This window comes from Rhododendron vialii, chromosome 2a (genome assembly GCF_030253575.1).
Source record: "Rhododendron vialii isolate Sample 1 chromosome 2a, ASM3025357v1".
NCBI lineage: Eukaryota > Viridiplantae > Streptophyta > Magnoliopsida > Ericales > Ericaceae > Rhododendron > Rhododendron vialii.
In genome coordinates this window covers 45199051-45219163 of record NC_080558.1, presented here as the reverse complement: position 1 = coordinate 45219163, position 20113 = coordinate 45199051, and the positions used below count along the sequence as shown (strand labels likewise).

Here is a 20113-nt window from a genome sequence, read left to right as displayed (position 1 = left end):
AGTTCATATTGGGTTGGGTTGGTTTTAATATCAACAAAAAAGCATTGATGTTATAAAAACCCTTATTTGAGATTTCGGGGTACTAAATAATTAGGGCAAATTGATTTGGGGCGGCTTTCCTTGAAGAGAGAATAAATCAGGGACTTACCTGGACAAGGGGTGATTTTGGCAATCGTTGGTGGCGGTGGCGGTGGCGGCAGTCGGGTAGGACAAGCCAGAAATGGGGGCGTCCTGGTGTGCTTGGTTTGGCAACGATGGAGACAGTAGTGTTGGACCGGCGTCGGTGGGGTGTGGTGGGTGTTGGCGTTGGTGGTGGTTGAGATGGTATCGGTGATGGTGGTCGTAGTGGTGGTAAGAGAGAGAGAAGGGATCCCTGGTTTCAGCTGTTCGTGAAATTTCAAAAAACAGAAGAAAAGAAGCCCCAAATTGAATTTTGAAATTTCATAAGAGAGAAAGGCAGGTGAAAGGGGGAGGAGTGGGACCCATGGTGCTTTCCACGTATTTTCTTGTTGTCGTTCTTGTGGAAGTTCTTTGCTAATAGCATTTCTGTTTCAGAATACGTTTAATTCAGGTGTCCTAAAGCGTATGGACAGTTTTAGATAGATGGCACTGGCTACCATGCCCCAAAGCGGTATTGGGGCATTATGCCCCCGTTTTTTTTAAAACACTTTTGGATCTCTTCTTTCGATCTCAATCCTTGGATTCATGCCCCTCTCTCCTAGTAACCCTTGGATCTATCCCCTTCCCTCCTAAAATTATTTTGAAAACACTTTAAAACGTTGAAGTACAGCCTTTAGATATGGTAAGTGTGCCTTATTTTGTGGTAAGTATAACGTATGGTAAGAAGAGCCAGTGTTCATGGTAAGTATAATGGTTGAAAAAACGCAAAACCACCGTACTTTTAGGAGGTGGTTTTGATCCAAAGGTCCAGATTAACCTAAAATCTAATCTAGTGGTCTATATTAAATGGGGGCATGATGCCCCAATACCACTGGGGCATCATAGAAATTTTATAGATAGATAGATAGATTTTTTTTTTTTTTTTATATCAGAAAATAGATACATAGATAGAGAGAGAGAGAGAGAGAGAGAGAGAGAGAGGGACGGACACGTCGTGCAAATGGCCGAAACGACGGTTTATCCGCCGGCGGCAGTCCTATTGATGAACAATGCCACTGGCCCTGCGTTCAAAGCATTTCCCATGGTAAAGTTCGCTGAGAAGCTATCGTTATTTCGCACTTCGCCCAATACCGACCCGATTCAGATATCCAAACTCTTCCTCTTGCTTTCCAAGTATGTTTCATCCTCTCTCTCTCTCTCTCTCTGACATTGGAATATAAATTATACAAGTCTTTCCTCCATTTTTTGAAAACTGCAGAGAAATGTGTTTGAAACCTTCTTAGAATTTACGAAATTAGTGGTTCAATTGGTGCGAAAACTAGACTAATTACTCGCTATGTTTGGGTTCTAGTCATTGATTTGTTTTGGTGGGGGCATGGTAGTCAGTGTAGCCAAGAAACGAACAAGAATTCAAGATCAAAGGTGTACTCCACGAACACCCACCTTCTCTGTTTCTGGAATTGGGGAAGAGCAAAGCAAGGCTTTGGACGGTGAAAAAGGATTTAAACAAGAATACTGAATTCATAGGCCCCGTTTGCTACTATATCTAATTAAGTTAATTTTTTTTAAAGGCTACTCGAACCATTATTGAAAATTAATGAACAAGTCGAATCATCCGTGTGAAACCCAAAAATGAGTCCTACATGTTATTGGTACGGCTGTACCCCATTTGTTTCTTAACTAGACGTCAGTAGTCGGTACTGTAGTGAGGTTGTTTTGGCTTTTGTGTGTTTGGTCTAAAAGCATTTCCAACCCATACTCCATTTCTTCATTTTGGAGGAAAAATATTCTCCAACCCATCTTCTAAAACTCTCTTCCATTTGGGAGGATAAACTTTGATCCTCTAAATATAAAGGATGAAGGAAAAAATAGAGTATCTCTTCCAAATATGTGTTGAAGTTGAAAAATAGAGTGTTGGGTTGAAGTTGAGATAAATAGTACAATCCTCTAAATATACTTTTCAAATAAAATAGATTAATTTGATCCTCTCAAATAGAGATTTGGAGGGTGTTAGATTGGAGATGCTCTAAGGGCTTGTTTGGCCACATTGTTTTCCAATTTTGAGTTCTATATTTTTGGCTTTGGTGTGTTTGGCAGCCAAACCCATGATGTATTTTACCAGCGAGCTGTGCTACGTGCACAGCAGCTGTGCACATGCTAAATTTTGAAGTGATTTTGGGTGTTTTGTTAACGCTTCTAACGATATCGAACGAAGCTCATTTTTTACAGAGACCTTAAACGACATATTTTGAACAAAATGAACGGCTCCGATCATCTTTGCGCGACCCGAGGCGGGAGAAAACGGGATCTGTGCACAGCTGCTGTGCACATAGCTTTTCTGCAGTGGTGCTAGATGTACATCAGAAGCTGTACACACAGCTTGCATAGATCCATTTTGGGCCCGATTCGGGTCCCGCAAAGATGATTGGAGCCGCTCATTTTGTTCAAAATTTGTTTTTAAGGGTCTCTGTAAAAAATCATCTCAATCTGACTTGGATGATTCGTAAACGCCCTTACCGATATCAGATTAAGATGATTTTTTACAGAGACTCTTAAAAACAAATTTTGAACAAAATGAGCGGCTCCGATCATCTTTGCGGGACTTGAATCGGGCCCAAAATGGATCTGTGCAAGCTGTGTGTACAGCTTTTGCTGTACTTATATCATTTCTGTTTTACCAGAGATTAGCAGCACTTTGGATGGGGGATTTTTGGGAAAAAAGAGAAGAAATGAAGGAGAAAAGTTTTTTCTCCCTTGTTTGGATGATTAAAAATGTGAGTGGGGTGAGAATAAAAACCGTTATGAAGCTATTTTTTTCTCGCCAAAAGTGGTGAAATTTGGTGAGGGAAGAAAGTGGAAGGTCTATCAATTGAGATGTTGAGAAAACATATTCTTTCTTTTCTTTTTTCATTATTAAGAACAATCACACCCTTTTTTTTTTTCCGGTTTTGCTAACTTCTACCTGGTAAACGGAGGATAATATACACATAATTTCAAATAAATTCGGATATCAATGTTTATTTCATAGATATTAATACACTTTCATAAATATCAATATACCTTTCTCGAATATCAGTATACTTTTTTACCTATTATCCTATTCCTTTGAGAATATACCTTTTTTGGATATCAATATACTCTCTCCGTCCCTTTTTTTGTGTCCAGTATTCCATTTTGGGCTGTCCCTTAATAAGTGTCCATTTTGTAAAGTTAGGGGGGTAAAAGTTGGTGTATTGTCTATTTTGTCCCTAAAAGTAAATTTTATTTTGAAAAGTTAGTGAGTAGAAGTGTAATGATGATGGGTAAGTAGGGAAAGTGGAGGAAAAAATTGATGTGAAAGGTGTAATAATGATGTCTTTTTAATAAGTTGGAGTTACGAAACAGGACACTTAAAAAGGGACGGAGGGAGTACTTTTTTACCTATTATCCTATTCCTTTGGACGGATGTAGAATAATCCTTTCTTTTTTTTCTCATCACTAAGAAAAATCACATCCATTTCTTTTCATTATTCGCCCAAGTAACTTAACTTTTCGAGGTGATGAAATCGGGACCATTGGATTGCTGAACAGACGACTCGAATAGCGTACAATGCGATGTTGTGCAACTCCTATATAACAGCATCCCACGGTGCCTATTACAGAGATCCAAGCCGTGCTACCCTTACTGCAAGGTTTCCATGCACGGTTTGATCGCAGCTCATGTGTGGCCCATATCGGGTACCAAATTTTTTTATGAATTCTATAAAAAATTAGTTTCATCTAAGTATTTTTTTTAAATTCGTAAGGGTGAAATTGAGCAATTGAACAGTTTCGGCCTATGAATTCAGAAAAATCATTTACTGATATCTAATAGAGCTAATTTTCTACGAGACTCCATAATTTTTTTTAATTTATGAGTAGTTTTTGTATTTTTGTGAAATTCGGGACGAGTGTCACACGGGGTGTGGTAAAAATGTGCAGTAAGGGTAGAGTAATGATGTGTTAACGGTAAGTAATCCCGTAACCTGGCCCACCATCTCATAAATACTCGGGTCCCGTTTCATAAACTTTCTTAAAAGAGGAGTGCTACGGACAAAAAAAATTGGTAAAGAAAATACCCTTAAAGTGTACATGAACGGCTCAGATGTACTGTGCAGTCCATTTGAGCCGTTTATGTACACTTTAAGAGTATTTTCTTTACCAATTTTCTTTGTATCTAGCATTTCTCCTCTTAAAAAATAAGCAGCTTATTTTACATTTTCAAACTAAAAAATAATATAAATAAAAAATAATTTTTTAATTTTTTTTCATCGTATAAATAAGATCTATATTGCATATTTTTAAATTTCAATAAAATTATAATTTTTGAATTTGAAATTTCTTTTTTAAAAAATAAGGATTTTTTTTCGTTTGTGGAACGGCTCTCGGTGTCACAACAGCAAGTTCCCCTTTTTCTTTCAAGGTCCTTAAAACCCTCTCGAAGCGCGTGGGAGCGAGAGAGAGATACGGAGAGAGCGAGCTGGTGAGTCGATGGCCGGAGCGACGATTACCTCGATGTCGGCGGCGGCGGCCGAGGCTGCCGGAGTCAACATTGCCGCAGGCTCCACGTTGACTCCCTCAGTAGTCAACACATTCCGCATCGCCGCCGTCGCCGACCGCCTTGCTTTGCACGTTTGGGCTTCGCACAAAATCGACGCGGTTGAATTCTTCAACCTATGCCTCTCCCTCGCCAGGTTTCGATTATCGACTCCAATTTGATTTTTAAAATTTTTTTTGATAATTTTGGAATAGTGTCTTATATGTTGATTCTTTGAGCATAATTGCTGACGGATTAACAGGTAATCTCGGCATAATTTTGCTTTTTAGATTTAGTGGAATTGTTTAATCGGGGGAAACGTCTTGTCAAGTTGTGTTGATAACTGAGCTCGGATAGGGTTAGAGATTGCATCTATTATTATCATTAGCTTGTCTGTTTCGCTTTACCACCTGCACGCTTTAGAGAGAGAGAGAGAGAGAGAGAGAGAGAGAGACCATGCGAAGCGCAGAAAAGGCTGAAAACTGGGGTGTGGTTGGGGCAATGGACATTAGAGATATTCCGAGGCCGTTGGGTTCAGTCTATCAATTAGCTATAAGTGTCCTCACTGCTCCAAATGCCTACGAGTTTTCTAGGCGATGCTTTTGCCTTGACAGGTTCTCTCTCTCTCTCTCTCTCTCTCTCTCTCTCATCACTTCGGGGTTTGGATTCTATTTACTGTAACTAACTGCCTAGTTACAGCCCCTTTGGGTTGAGGGATTTGATAAAAAAGGAAACGGATTAGGGTTTCTTACCAAATCACTTATGTGGATGGAGTATTTTTGGTGAGAAATGGAGAGAAAAGTAGGAAAACGACATTTTTTGATTGGGTCTTTCCCTTTCTCTCCAAATCTCCCCTTTTCTTAGCGCACCCTTTCTCACATTCTAATGGGATTGTTTTAGTACTCGGTGCCTTACTTTTTTGTTTTGAGACTCTCGTATGGTTCTATAGCTGGAATTGCACCGAGAGAGGATAGATTAAAAAACAAGTAGAAACCGGAGCACGTCTGATTTTTTTTTTTTTTTTTCTATTTACTTGGACATGTTGTGAACACTCTGGGACACCTTGGGATATTTTTGGAACAGGCCAAGGACACATCAGAAGTTTAAAGTAACTTTTAAAGCTTGTTCAAAAGTCAGAATTTCTGCATAAAAACTTATATACTGACCATTGACCTGTTTTTTCATAATGCTCATCCTATTTGAGGACGGAAAAAGGTTTTGATTTTTTATGTAAATTCTAAAACACAAAGTATGCTTTGTATTCGATGAGTCCTCAACATGTCCGTGTCCCTCTTTTTGAAGGAATGGCGTGTTCACGTATTTGTGTCTTGTCTGTGTCCCACATTTGTATCCCTACTTGTTAGCATACGACGAGCGTTTGGACTTGGTTAAACTTATTTGATGGACTAGCAATTCGGACAACATATAAAATTGTAATTGCTCGAGGGAAATGCAATTGTTGACTAGCCTTGTGATTGTCGAATTAAATGTTGGATTGGCATTTTTTTTTTGCTTCAAGGGAAAATCACATATATCGAATTGTGCTATATCCAGTGGGTTTGTTGCCTTGTATCACGGTTTCCTCTAAATTTTCGATGCAATTGTAATTTCCGGTTTGTAACTTGGATTTGTTGTGGGAGGGGTTTTGGCAACATGTTGTGGGTATGAGAAGTGGGAAGAGTACCTGCTGTTACCCTATGGAGTATGGTGGTTACTACAATGACTCAGGACTGTCGTCGAAGGTGGAGGAGGAGAGAGCTCAGGGCAACCTTAGAGAGAGAGAGAGGGATGGTAGTGGAGAGTAGGTGTGTATTGAATGCTTGTCTTCAATGATGTTCAATTCCTCTTTATATAGGAGCCGAAGAACCTTGGAGGAGAAGGAAGTGTGCCTCTTCTCATTAATGCGCAGTAGAGTACGGGTTCCCCCTTTGGGTGTTATGATCAGAACTGGAGTTGTGTATCAAGGTCCTCCTAGAGACAATTGTGTGATATATGGAGGCCTGTGTCATAGCCAGATGGTAGGTATGATACAGGTCCCTATGTATCAGCTTGTCGGCCGGGATACTACAGGGATCTTCTCACGTTGGGTGACGTCGGCGAATCCCTCTCTCTCTTTGACTGGTCAAGAGGGAGCTCACCTCATGGAGGTGAACCTTGACAATCCCTTTACTCTAGCCTCCAATCCACATTCCTCAGTACGTCCTGAGTAAGGTACCTAGGCCCTGCTCCCGGCCTAGGGTGTTGTGCAGAGTCGCCATGAGTTTGTGAGCTTTAGAGCTTTGGGATGCAAGCGATGTGAGTCTTTAGCGATGCGAGCCATGGGGGTTGCAGTTACGGTGGCCACCTTAGTGGCTGATGGCGGAGGACCTTCATATACCCACACATGTGGATATGGAGTGATGTAAAAGTGCACTTCGGCAGACTCTATAGGTTTTTGGTGGACTCCAAAACTAGTAATTCCTATGATTCAAACCTGGTATCTTACTTGGATATTATGGGCACAATGGTAATCGTTCTATATGCGTAATTCAATGACATGATCACATATTCATGCTGTCAGCCATTTATATTTGCGATGTTGCATGAGCGGTATTACTTATTTGATTTACTATGACAAATGCAGAGGTATTGACTATGCTGTTGCAAACAGTGAGATTCCTGGTAGAGTTAAAGATCTGCCTAGACTGTTGAAGCAGGTAAGCTGTGTTATGTTTCTGTGTTTGCATATCTTAAGAGTATTTTCGGCTTCTAGTTGCATCACTCTCCAGTAGAACATTATGATTCTTGGATGTTGATGTTTTCTTGCCAATGGGTAGGTAGAATTATGAAACTCAAAGCCACATTTCATAATGTAACACGTGTTTGATGGAACAGCAGTCTACCAGCTACTACCCATTGGCAAGAAAACATCAACATCGCCCTAGATCTTATGGAATTCACAAGTTTTCTCCGAGTACTAGGGTTTTGTTATGGATTATTGGTTTTATGGCTTTTGCATATGAAATCTGTTTAGTATGTAGCCGTAGGAAATTTATTGGTCAATGTTGTACATGGCCAAACTATTGTGTATGATTTCTCTCGTGTTGCAGTCTATGTGTGATGCCCTGAACTTCTAAGCAATGCTGCATGGGTTCCTGTTTTGCTACTGGATTGATACCTGTGTAACAACCTTATTTTGTTGCATCCACTTTTTGTGTCTGGTGTTTCATAACTGCATAGTATGATGAATTTATGGGGCGTACCTGGCATTGTAATAGTCATGCAGTTTACCTTTGCCGTAACACATTGGTTGACAAGCAGTGTATGTTATCTTACCGTTCACTGTAACTCTGTTTGCGATGTCGTTAATTTCACCGTACTTCTAGAGATTGAATCCAAATTATACTTGTGGTTGCTTATGGTTATTTTGTGCCTTTTTCCCTTGCTTTCCTTTTCTTGCATTGTATGCTTGTGTAATGCTTTGAATGCTATTGTATGCTGTTTATACTTGAATGGTGTTATCCTCTCATAATATTCAGTTCTGAACTTCTATCTTAATGGGTTGTAGTGTATTATGTGAACAAGTTAGGTGGGGTTCCCAATTATTCACAATCACCCACTCTGTTTTTAGGTATGCCAACAAAATACTGATGCCTTGCTACAAGCGGCTATTATGGTGCTGATGATCTCCGTGAAGGTATTTCCCAAGTACTCAATGAAGTGTGATTTTATATTGTAAAATGTTCCACACTTCTTGTTTAGGCTCATGATTTCGGTTTTGGTTTTGGTAAGTTTAAATATTTAGATAAAAAAGAAAATAAAGAAGAGGATATACGAAAGAAAATAAAGAAGATGATATAGGATGAATCTCAATTCATACCCTCAGGTCACACACTCTCTAAATTGGAAGCATGTGCTTAGCCTACATAAAAAACTGCAGTGGTGGGAGCCTCATGCACTAGAGTTCGCTTTCACTTGATGTTATTTTTCTTATATGGATTTTTTGTCCTAATCTGCTAATTGGCAGAATGCTTGTAAAAGTGGATGGTTTCCATCTGAGGATTCGGCAGAACTTCTTACTCTGGCAGATGAGGTTCTTCACTATTTTCTGAGCATGCTTGGCATTTTCGTGTAATTTATTTCTTATTAATGGGTTTCCGATGTATTAGTTACTCTAGTAGTTTTTGTTTACATATGCAGATAGGGAGCAACTTTTGCACTGTCAGAGATATGAACACTGAAGCGAGCAATTCTCTCGACATTATCTCAACAGTTATGGCGAGGTAGGATAGCATATCATCATTTTGGATCCAATGCTTTAATTGTTTGTAACTCTTTTTGTTGTTTCAATAGTATGAGGTGGATCACATCCGAACCTTGAGATAACTTCTATACTCATACTCGATGGCACAACTTCACGGTCTGTGTCATTCTGATTTAGCTGTAGAAGTTATAAATCTGACTAATTCTTTGATATACCTGGTTTAACGTGAATTCATCACTGGCCTGGCTGTCTCAAATCAACTTTCATTTAAATCTCCTTGTTTTCTCTAAGCCCGTTGGAGGCTGATTCCTTTCATTATTGCTTTGATACACCTGGATTGACAGTTGGAATTCATCACTGGCTTGGTTGTCTCAATCATAGAACTTTCATTTATATCATCCTTGTTTCTTCTAAGCCCATTGGAGGCTGAGTCGTGGCCCACGCAAAGGCTGCTTATCTACAGAAAGTTGACTGCTATTATAGGGATTGAGGAGTGGTGGGCATGTTCTGTCACATGATTCATGTCTGAATTACCTCAAGGCTAAGTCTGCATGTGCATGGGCGGCCAGGCATGTGTGCGTGGGAGGAACCATGGAGGACTAGTAAATCTCTTTTCTTGGACAAAAATTGCAAATGAGGGGATTGGTCAGGGGTCGTTACCGGTCTCTGTTGAATGGCTGTCGTGGAGAGAGGATGCAAGATTCGCTGTGTAATTTCTTTGATTGATCTTCAAATCACTTGGCAACGTGGCAAAATCCTAGAGTTTACTCAAGGGTTACTGAAATTGGTTGAACATGGAACTGTTTGAGGGGATGTAAAGTCGTTTCTCGATTTAAGAGAGATGACCAGGCTTCCACTTGAACCTGGTTTTGCACCTTATTGACTTCAGCTTTGTACAAAGTGTTTTAGAAAAGGTTCTCACGTGATCACATGTTGGTGGATGATCATTTGTATTCATTAGTGAATTTTATTCGACTTCCTCCCTTTCTCTCTGTGTGCAGATTCTATCCGAGAATGAAAATGGGCCAGATACTTGCTTTCCTTGAAGTCAAGGTTTTCTTCTTCTTTGCTTAAAACTGTTGATTTATCTACTATTTCTTTAACAAACTAAGTTTAGTAATGCTTGTATATCTGTTGCAGCCTGGCTATGGGACATATGTAATTGATTTTCACATTTCAAAGACTTCAAAACCTTCTGCAGAAGAGAGAATAGTAAGTATTTTGTTCACCAATTATCTGAATGAAGTTTGGTATGCTCAGGCATATTTGAGGGATTGTTTACCAGGTTGTTCGTGTTTGTAATTTTCCTTCTTCAGCCTGATCAATGTACTTATCAAATCTCTTGAAACTTCTGCTTTGTGACAAACCTACCAACATCGTTTCACGAAATGCAAGCCATTGCTTTCTTGAAACTATTCAAAACAAAGGCCATCATTTAGGGTTGTCCTACCAATCTAGCTTTTAAGGTGAAACTTTAGCAATCAGCCGTTGTCCTTTGGAAATAACCAATACAGTGATAAGCCTACGATTGAAGAAACAAAACTAAGGAGGGCTGAGGAGTAAATTGATTTTGGAGTTAGCTTAGGTTGCTTGAAATGACTGGCATGCTTGATAATTTGAGTGCCGAAGGAAAAATGGGAGGTTTGCCACTGGACCAAATAGTGGCGCCTGTCTTTCAGGAAATTAGTGGGTTGCTTATATGAGCTTTTATGTTGGTTCTAAGGATGTGTTCTTCCATGCTGGTGTTTAGTGTGTATGTTAGTTCGTTTGATTTTTTTGTTCGTTGATAGTTTTTGAAGTTTAGTCTTAATGTATACACCATTGTCTTGTAGAGAAGCATTAGGCATTTTACTAGCCAAAGTACATTTTTTTTGGTTTATGCACTTTTCGTTGTATGTTTCCCAACCCTACTCCTTATTTTAGGTTCAGAAAAGCTATGAGTACCGACCATGGGGGAGGGAAATCGTACCGCCGGCGGGCCGTCTCCGGCCACCGGACGGCCGATCCGAGCCGTCCAAAAATTCTAAAAAAAAAAACCGATGGGGCCTACGCGAGAATCAACGGCATCCGAGGTGTGTAGGGTGCTTGATCTAAGCACCCTTTTTTCGTGTATATATGTATATACGTGTATATACACGAAAAGGGGTGCTCGGATCAAGCACCCTACACACCTCGGATGCCGTTGATTCTCACGCCGGCCCCATCGGTTTTTTTTTTTAGAATTTTTGGACGGCTCGGATCGGCCTTCCGGTGGCCGGAGACGGCCCGCCGGCGGCCGTCGGTACGATTTCTCTCCTCCTTGGTCGGTACATATAGCAACTCTCTTTTAGGTTTTCATTGATGCTAAGTTAACATGGTTGGAAACAAAAAAAACATTGTTGGTGATGTGGTTGATAATGTGGCATTCTTCCCTTGGCTAACCAAATTTGCCTAATCTCTCTTTTAGCCAGCCAAATTGGCAAAATAGACGAAATGCATAGCCCATTGGAGTTGCACTATGAGGTTATGGCTCGCTATTTTTGCTTTGGTTTATGCACTTTTCGTTGTATGTTTCCCAACCCTACTCCTTATTTTAGGTTTTCATTGATGCTAAGTTAACATGGTTGGAAACAAAAAAAACATTGTTGGTGATGTGGTTGATAATGTGGCATTCTTCCCTTGGCTAACCAAATTTGCCTAATCTCTCTTTTAGCCAGCCAAATTGGCAAAATAGACGAAATGCATAGCCCATCGGAGTTGCACTATGAGGTTATGGCTCGCTATTTTTGCAGCGCCCAACTATGGGTATCAAAACTTGGGGTACCGAAAACGTAGACGGCATGTGGGGCCCACTTTGGGTCTCACACAAATAATCCGAACCGTTCATTAATTTTAAAATACTTTTTTGAGTCGCTTTCATAAACTCTGCTCAATTGGATATGTGTAAGTGGTTGATCCAATCTTCAAATTTTTCATTCATAATTCAGGATTCTAGATTTTGAATGAAACTTGGAAGATTGGATCAACCTTAGGCATATCTAATTGAGCTAATTTTTTGGAAGGCGCAATTGAAATATTATTTTATAATTAATGAACGGTTCGGATTATTCGTGTGGGACCTAGAGGTGGCCCCACATGCCGTCTGTACTTTTTTGGTACCCCTAGCATTTCTGATTTTTGCAACTAGGCCCCAGTTCCCTAGCCCCATGGAGATGCTTTGATATTCCAAGAAATCTATCCTTGGATAGGATCAATATAATGTGTTTTTAACACAATTTCAACTCAACTTTCTATCTCTGTTGCACTGTTGTGCAAATAGCTGGTATGATTGGTTGGACTGGCCTGATAACATACCCTTAATGATTGGTTTGCGCACATCAGATTTCCACTGCTGTTAGTGGGGCACATCAGATTTCCACTGCTTTTAGTGGATGTCCTCCGATATAATTATTCTTCTTCCTTGTTCTTGTGATGCTCTATGGATGTAAATGGCAAAACTTTGTTTACCTTTTAGGAGTTGTGGATTGCTTACTTTGTTAGTTTGCATCTGTTTTGTTTGCAGCGGTTATTTGTGGCTCAAACAGACAATGTAGACACATCTTCGTGTATCATAACACCCCTGCAAGTGAAGTATAACTTCTTTTCCCTTACTTTTCGCAAAGTCTAATTATTACTGTTCCTTTCTGACTGGCTTTGTTGTTTAACTGTAGCTTTTTGTTGAATGGAAAGGGAGTGGACAATAGGACTAACGTGAATATGGTTGGTGTCGACGTACTCTTGGAGAAGTTATTGTTTGCTAAACATTAAGGACAATGGGTGCAGATACTAACACCAAGCATCTTGTGCTTTTCCTTGTATTAGGTTACTGCACCACAGGTTCCAACAGTTGTGACACAGATGCTTAAATTTGGAACAAATCTTCTTCAAGCTGTGGGCCAATTTAATGGTAAGCTTGAACACAAGTCATCTTGTTTAACTTTCCCAGTTTTGTTGCTTGAGATTCATCTGACCCTGACTGAACTTATCACTGTAAAGGTAGTTATATCATAGTGGTTGCCTATATGAGCGTCATTTCCAACCCGGAGCATCCTGCCTTGCAAGATTATGTTCACCCGGCTGTTGCTGCGTCAGATACAGGTATATGCATATGCTCAAGGAGACTGAAAATTTTAATGTTCAAGTGATTTTGTTTTTTTCTCTTCAATTCAGCATTTGTTTGTTATGTCAGTGTTTGATTTGTCTCTTTCCCCCTAATTAGACACCGAGATTATCGAAGGGCCGTCGCGAATTTCACTAAATTGCCCTATAAGGTATGCCATCATATATGTGGTGCTTGCAAACTTTTCCGTTCCTTATCTTCTTGTGCAACCCTTTACTTTTATTACTTTTAAGTCGTTCCCCAGTCTCCTTGTCATGTTAGACTCTAAACGCCACTGTAGCATTTTGCTATGTGATCATTTATAGGACTCATAATACTCTTTTGTGTGTATGTGTGTGTCCCTGATAGCTATTAAACCATATGATCTTGAAGAAATACATTTAAGCCCTCCACCACGCATAGCTAGCGAACCAAATATTGTAGTTGGGTTCTTCTCTATGTTTCATTTTGAGTAGAAACTCTGTAACCTTTAATGCATCTCCTATTATCAGCATCACAAATTTCCCTTCACAAGGCCTATGTAGTTTTCTTATCCTCTTAAATCTTGTCTTCTATGGGAGAGTCTGGTATATCATTGTTGGGTAGCATCCCTAATAGCTTAAGCATTTGAGCAACAATGAAGCAATTTGATGAGCCATACAATGAAGTTGTAGGAAAGAGTTATTGAGCATTGCTTGAGAAAGGTGACAACATTGTTGGAGAAGCAATTTGGATTTTGCAGGGGAGATCGACCATGGAAGCAATTTATTTGTTTAGGAGATTGGTAGAAAAGTATAGGGAAAAGAAGAGAGATCTTCGTCTAATTTGTATAGACAGAAAAAACCTATGATAGGGTGCCCAGGGATATGATAAGGTGGGTTTTGGAGCGAAAGGGAGTGACAAAAGGATATATCGATGTGGTTAGAGACATGTATGAATGTGCCATCACTACTATTATATCACCGGGGAAACAAGTGAGTTCCCAGTTATAGTAAGGCTACTACAAGGGTTAGCTTTGAGCCCTTACCTTTTTGCCTTAGTTATGGATGAGTTGACTAGACATATTCAGGATGATATTTTGTGGTGTATGTTGTTTGTAGATGATGTTGTCTTAGTGGATGAAACTGAGGGGGTTAATGTTAAATTAGAAATTTGGAAAGAAGCATTAGAGTCCAAAGGATTCAAGATAAGTAGGAGTAAAACTGAGTATATGCAGTGTGAGTTTAAATGTTTAATGACAACTAAAGTGTCCAGGTAGAAGAAGTAAGGATCTAGGATCAGGTGATACCAAAAAGTGAGCATTTGAGGTACTTGGGTTCAATTATTAGTGAGGAGAGATTACGGACGATGTAACCCTTAAGCTGCAAGTTGGGTGGCTCAAGTGGAGAGTTGTTTATGGTGTATTGTGCGATCGAAGGGTACCGACAAAATTGAAAGAATATTTTTTACAGAACTGCGATACGTCCAACGATTATACATGATGAAGTGTTAGCCTATCAAGAAGCTACAAGTGAGCAAGATGAGTGTAGCTAAAATGAGGATGTTGAGATGGATGTGTGGTAAAGATTAGGAGAGAGAGAATTAGAATTGAAACTATTCCTGAGATGGTGAGAGTTGTAACTATACATGATAAGTTGAGAGAAAATAAATTGAGGTGGTTTTGACATATTTACCGTAGACCTAGAGACACAGTAGTCAAGAAGAGTGACATGATTGTAAGTTCTAAAGTCGCTAGTGCTAGTTGGGCGGTCGGCCACCTTCGGGCTTCGAGGTGTAGTAATCGGCTTAATCACTGGCAGGGCCTATCCGACTAATTGCTATGCACCGATTAATCGCCGATTATTAATTGCTATGGAACATTGGTGAATAGTAGGGCTAGGGGAAGAGGAAGACCTAAACTGACTTTAGATGTCATGATACGGAAGGATTTGGGCTTACTAAATTTAAGTGGTAGCTCTTGACACAACTCAATGGAAAAATAGGGTTCTTTTAAGCCGAACCCAATTGCTTGTGACACAAGGCTCGGTTTGGTATGAGAAATAGATTGTTAATATCGTTGTTGAGTTGTCTGTTTTTGGAGGTCATGAAGTTCAGTACTTCATGCACTGATATACACCTATTGTATATTTTAACATGCATTGATTTTTTATGCTTCTGTGCACCATATCCCACTGGTTTGTTGGTAGCTTGTCTCTCTACATGCCCCTCGGGCTAGCTAGTAATATCCCTACTGGTCATATTTTTCAGTATAGAATATCTGTTTTTGGACTTTTTAACTTAGATGGAAAACTGCTCGAGCACTTCGTATAAACTAGGGTTGGGAGATTGTACTCTGGGATACATGCATGCTCTTGGAGGGTTTATTTTGTTTCCAGCTTGGTAAGCTCTTCTGATCAGAATGGTCTCTTACTTAAGATCTAGAAGTTGATATGAACTTGCTCCATTTTTAGTCAACACATGGAGGTTGTGAGAACTGGATACAAGTTGGTGGGTTGTTTACAACACGCTACGCAAAATATGAATGAAGGAGAGAGGATTTGATTCCGTTGACAGTATTTTGAGTTGCACATCATTCAATCCAAGTTGAAGAGCCTTTCATCCACAGCTCCCAGAGAAAGAAAGCCTGGGCATAAACATGTCATAATGGAACTGATGTTGGGTACCATCATGTGCCACTTGCAGTGTATGTTCGCTCTCATTGTATCCGCTCATTTGTATTCAACCTAGGAAGCAGACATAAGCTCTGAGGTGAGAAATTGGTAGGCAGTAGGCTAGAGAAAGATACATCTACGGGCTTGTGACAACTGAGAAATGACTAATTGCTGCATCTACATACAACTATTTCTATTTGTATCGGCTGGATTTTGGTGTATCTGAACCCCCGATTCCTTTTCGTAGGTTTCGAGATTTCTTGGAGTAGTTTGTCATTTTCATTTGGTTTTTTTATTTATCCTGGTACCAGTTACTCATGTTGATGGTCTCGAATAATTTCTTTCTAATTATCTCTCTTAAACAGCTTCAGGCGTATTAAGACTCCTGTGAAAGGACATTCGTGCAAACACCTTCAGGTGAGTGCTGTGTGCTGTATCAATGTATTATGAACTTGTGATGCATGTCAGGGATAATTTTGAGCTGGATCTTGGAGTGTATAGCTTAAGCCTCGTGCGGAGGTGGTTTTTTGCCAGAATTGGGGTTAAATATGCGTGGGTTGGACACAAATGAGCATGTGTTTTGAGTTAGTCCGTTTGATGATTGGCTCCCATGTGTACCCAAGTGGGTATGAAGGGTTGTGCCTCTTCTGAACATTGCTGTGATACTGTGAGCAAGGATCTGCAGTATAAACTTCTTTCTAGTAAATTAAGCACTTTGAATTGTTTGCCATACCAGATCTGATGCATTGCTGTCTTACGAGTTACCACTATTTATAAACTATCATTGTGTTGGTTGCGGCAACTCTTGACTTTTTTTCATCTCAAAATTTGTCCAAATCTGTTTGGCATAACCTCTGCTTTTACTTGTGAGCCGACAAGCTAAAAAAGCTGAATCTCTGTTGGGATGCTTTCTGACTTTATTTAGATGCTTTCAATGTATTCGCACAAGTTTTCAGTTCCAACAGAAAATGAGGAGGGTTCCTGTAATACTTGATGAGTTCTTCTGTAGGGCTTGTGTTACCTTTCCTTATATGTCTACGTATTTTCTTGAAACTGCCAAAACCAATGCAGCGTTGCTTAATCTGTGGCTCTGTGCTATAGTTTCATTCAATCGTTTCTTTCTTATTTTGCTCACCGGATGCTCCTCTTTTTATTTTGTTCTTTCTGTCTAATTTCATCGCCTAATTTTCTTTCTTTGGTTTTAGTGCTTTGATTTTGACAACTTTGTGGACATAAATTCAAGAAATCCATCATGGCGCTGCCCGCGATGTAACCAGAGTGTCTGCTTTGTTGATATTCGTGTTGATGGAAATATGGTCAAGGCAAGTAGCTTTCTTCTGTTTTTACATAGATATCTTATAGTTTTCCAATTTTTGTGAACCCCATTGCTACAGATCTTGAAAGAGGTTGGGGAGAACGTTGTTGATGTCATCATCTCAGCAGATGGGTCTTCGAATCCTGTTCTGGAGACCAATGACAATACTGACCAGCCGCATGATAAGTCACGCAACTGCCAGCAAGATGAGCCCTTTCAGCAAGAAGCTGACCTTCCTTCGGATGTCATGGACCTTACTGTGGGAGATGATGTGATGGATCTAGAGCATATGTACGAAACTGCAGACACCAAACCCAATACAGCTATTCTCCAAAGTCAATCTACTGTTGGAGATGTGATGAACCCCTTGGGCATGAACAATACAAGTGAACTCAACCAAAATGCTGTTGCTCCCATAGATGATGACTCCTGGTCTAGAATTTTCTTGTCAACATATGCATCAGGAGCACTGAGTGCTGGTGGTATATCTGGTTCTGCTCCTGCTTCTAATTTTATGCAGTCTCCTGTGTTAACTGATGCTGTTTCTCCTGCACTTAATCGAGAACCCGAGACTTTTCGTGAGTCTGCTCTTGTTCCAATCTCTACACCTCCAAGTCAATTTTCTGCTCCCAGCCATTTGCCATTACAACATTCGCAACTTGGGACATATATGGCTACCAATGAATATGGGAGGATCCCATCAATCACCAGACAACATCATGTAAACAGATCACCAGTTGCTGTCCAGGCGCTTCCAGCTCACCACCAGAGTTCTCTCCCGCAGCCAAGATCAGTTTCCAATTCATTGATTCCCCAAGGACCGGCCTTAGCTTATCAAACTCCTGCTATTACATCTGTTGCGGATGGTTTCAATACAGTCTCCAGTCCTATTGAAAGGCAGCAGTTCTCTAGAGTAAATTTGAGTCCACTTCAAAGGCCTCAAATGACCTCACCTTCATTGCCGGTGCACCCAGCACCACATGTTAGATTAACCTTTGTTGTCATATTAACTTTTTGTTAGTCATTTGAATATCGGTGGAAGATAAGAAATGATGACTGGATCCATACTTGGGAAAATATACTCCTCCGTTCCAATTTGTTTGTCCATTTTGGAAAATCCAACTTTTTAAGGAAACACAATTACTCCCCGTGTAGCTTCATCTTTCCAAAATTGCCCTTCAAATGGGGCCAAAGGATCACACTGAATTTGGTTTATTGACTTCTCATATTGACAAAATTTTGCATATCCAAATTGTAAGGGTGGACAAACAAATTGGGATGGAGGGGCTGGTATGCGTTGAACTTTATCCTTTGTGGGCTTTCATTCTTAACCTCCCCTTACCAAATTTTTGTTGCAGAATTGGAATCGTCAAAATCCTTCTTTCAATTCAAGTCAAGCTGCACCGCATATTGGTGCCTTTAGGTCTTCCTCTGGGCCAATGAGTGAACATCAGAACTTACGCCAGCAGCAACCTTTGAACCTTAGGGTTCCTCATGGCATGGGTCAGTCTCCAAGCCCAATTCGGCCCTCTTCTCAGTCGTCTCTTAATTTACCACGGAATCATATCCCACAGGGGGGAGGTGCACAAAGTAGCCAAAGAATGATGGGTTCTGCACAGCAATCTGGCCAGGTCACAAGACATCCACCATCTGTTCCAGTTCCTCTCCAACCAACCAGAGCATCACCACCATCGTTTCCAATGAATCCAGTGAATCCTAGTAGGTTTAGCGCATCAGTCAGAGATCAGAGAGTTAATCCTGGAGGAATGCTTCAATCAGCCCCCAGGACTGATAGTTTGGCAGATTTGCCAGCGGATCAGAACTGGCGGCCAGCAGGCCGGATGCGTGGAAGTCTGTCGGGCCGGGCATATTCTGAGGCTCTTAGCCAGATTATTCAACCCACCCCACCAGTTCAAGCTGCACCTCGGCCAGCATTGAATATTACGTCGCCTCCACCTGGCATTCCGGCCCCACTTCACGTGCTCGTGGCGAATAACCGGAATGCTGGTGCCCTTGCGTCTCAACCAGTTAATCGTTCACCAACAGAATCAACCAGTTTTGCTGCCAGCACAGGTGTTTTACCTGAGGTGTCTTCGGGAATGCAGGGGCAGTGATGGTCAGTCTCTGTATAGTGTGACCAATTTTTGTACTCCACCCGATCAAAAAAAAAATATTGTGCTCCACGGTCACGTGTAAAGTTTGAAATTAAGTTCCTGTAGATTTCTGCTCATTGAGGTTTAGCAGTGATTATAGTATATCATCCACTCTGTTAACTTGTCATATTTGGTGGAGTAAATCTTTTCCGTGTCTGGATCCGGATCCATGCTTTTGGATTCAAGTTGCTGATATTTAATAGCATGGATGTGCTGCTACTTTTACTAGGTTATTGTGATATAGATATGGTTTTGACAAGCGTATCCTTTGTTGGCGCCTTCTTTTGCGGGTACGTTTGAGCCTTGGAGGCCGTAGCCCGGAGTGGGGATTCTTGCTTGTCACAGTAGTCAAATATTCCCACCAATTTCATAAAGATTGGTGGTAATATTCTTAAGGAACGAAGATTGCCGGAGTGAATGGATTGCAATGGAGGGACTAAAAATTTGTTGGAGAATTTATCCCCAAATTATGATTTGTAGTGTACGAATTGTGATATACAAATGTGTTGGTTTATTGATTGGGATTCAACATAAAAGTACACAATTCTCATTTTCAACGATTGTATACAAATATTAATTCAAGAGTTAGAAAAGACGTAGAATTTGTTTAGGTATACTGAAATAAACACTTTTTTCATAGTGAACTAATTTTTCAATATAATGTTTCATTCCATTCCACTACCCTATTCTTTTATTGAACCGTTCAATTAAAAACTGTTCGGATCAAGCCCTTCCCGATCATTTTTTTCGCTGATTTCTCGCGGGTACCCTTAAAATCATGTTTTGATCACTTTGAGCGGCTTGGATCGTCACAATTAGATTGGGAAAGGGGAGTCCCGCACGGTAGCACCGTGAGGGATCCCTCATTGGATCTGGACTGATATATATATATATATATATATATATTGTATAGTGTGTCTGTGTGTGTACCTGTGTGTTGGAAATTCAAGTCTTCTCAA

At 40.3% G+C, this 20113-nt stretch overlaps 1 protein-coding gene across 6 annotated transcripts; it reads left to right on the top strand.

Moving 5' to 3' along the window:
• Positions 1–1053: 1053 nt before the first annotated feature.
• On the top strand, positions 1054–19413 carry LOC131314951 (E4 SUMO-protein ligase PIAL2). 6 transcript variants are annotated; one of them, XM_058343953.1, is made up of 16 exons: positions 1054–1293; positions 7299–7371; positions 8286–8351; positions 8682–8747; positions 8855–8937; positions 9920–9971; positions 10059–10130; positions 12460–12527; positions 12608–12656; positions 12759–12843; positions 12933–13034; positions 13156–13207; positions 16052–16103; positions 16892–17008; positions 17081–17983; positions 18360–19413. In XM_058343953.1, exons 1-16 carry the CDS (start codon positions 1121–1123, stop codon positions 19113–19115), a joined length of 2769 nt encoding a protein of 922 aa, XP_058199936.1. In that variant the 5' UTR covers positions 1054–1120; the 3' UTR covers positions 19116–19413. The 6 variants fall into 6 exon arrangements, with proteins under 6 accessions (XP_058199936.1, XP_058199926.1, XP_058199953.1 ...); XM_058343943.1 differs by lacking the exon at positions 1054–1293 and adding an exon at positions 4537–4832; XM_058343962.1 differs by lacking the exon at positions 1054–1293 and adding an exon at positions 4546–5289.
• Positions 19414–20113: the final 700 nt, after the last annotated feature.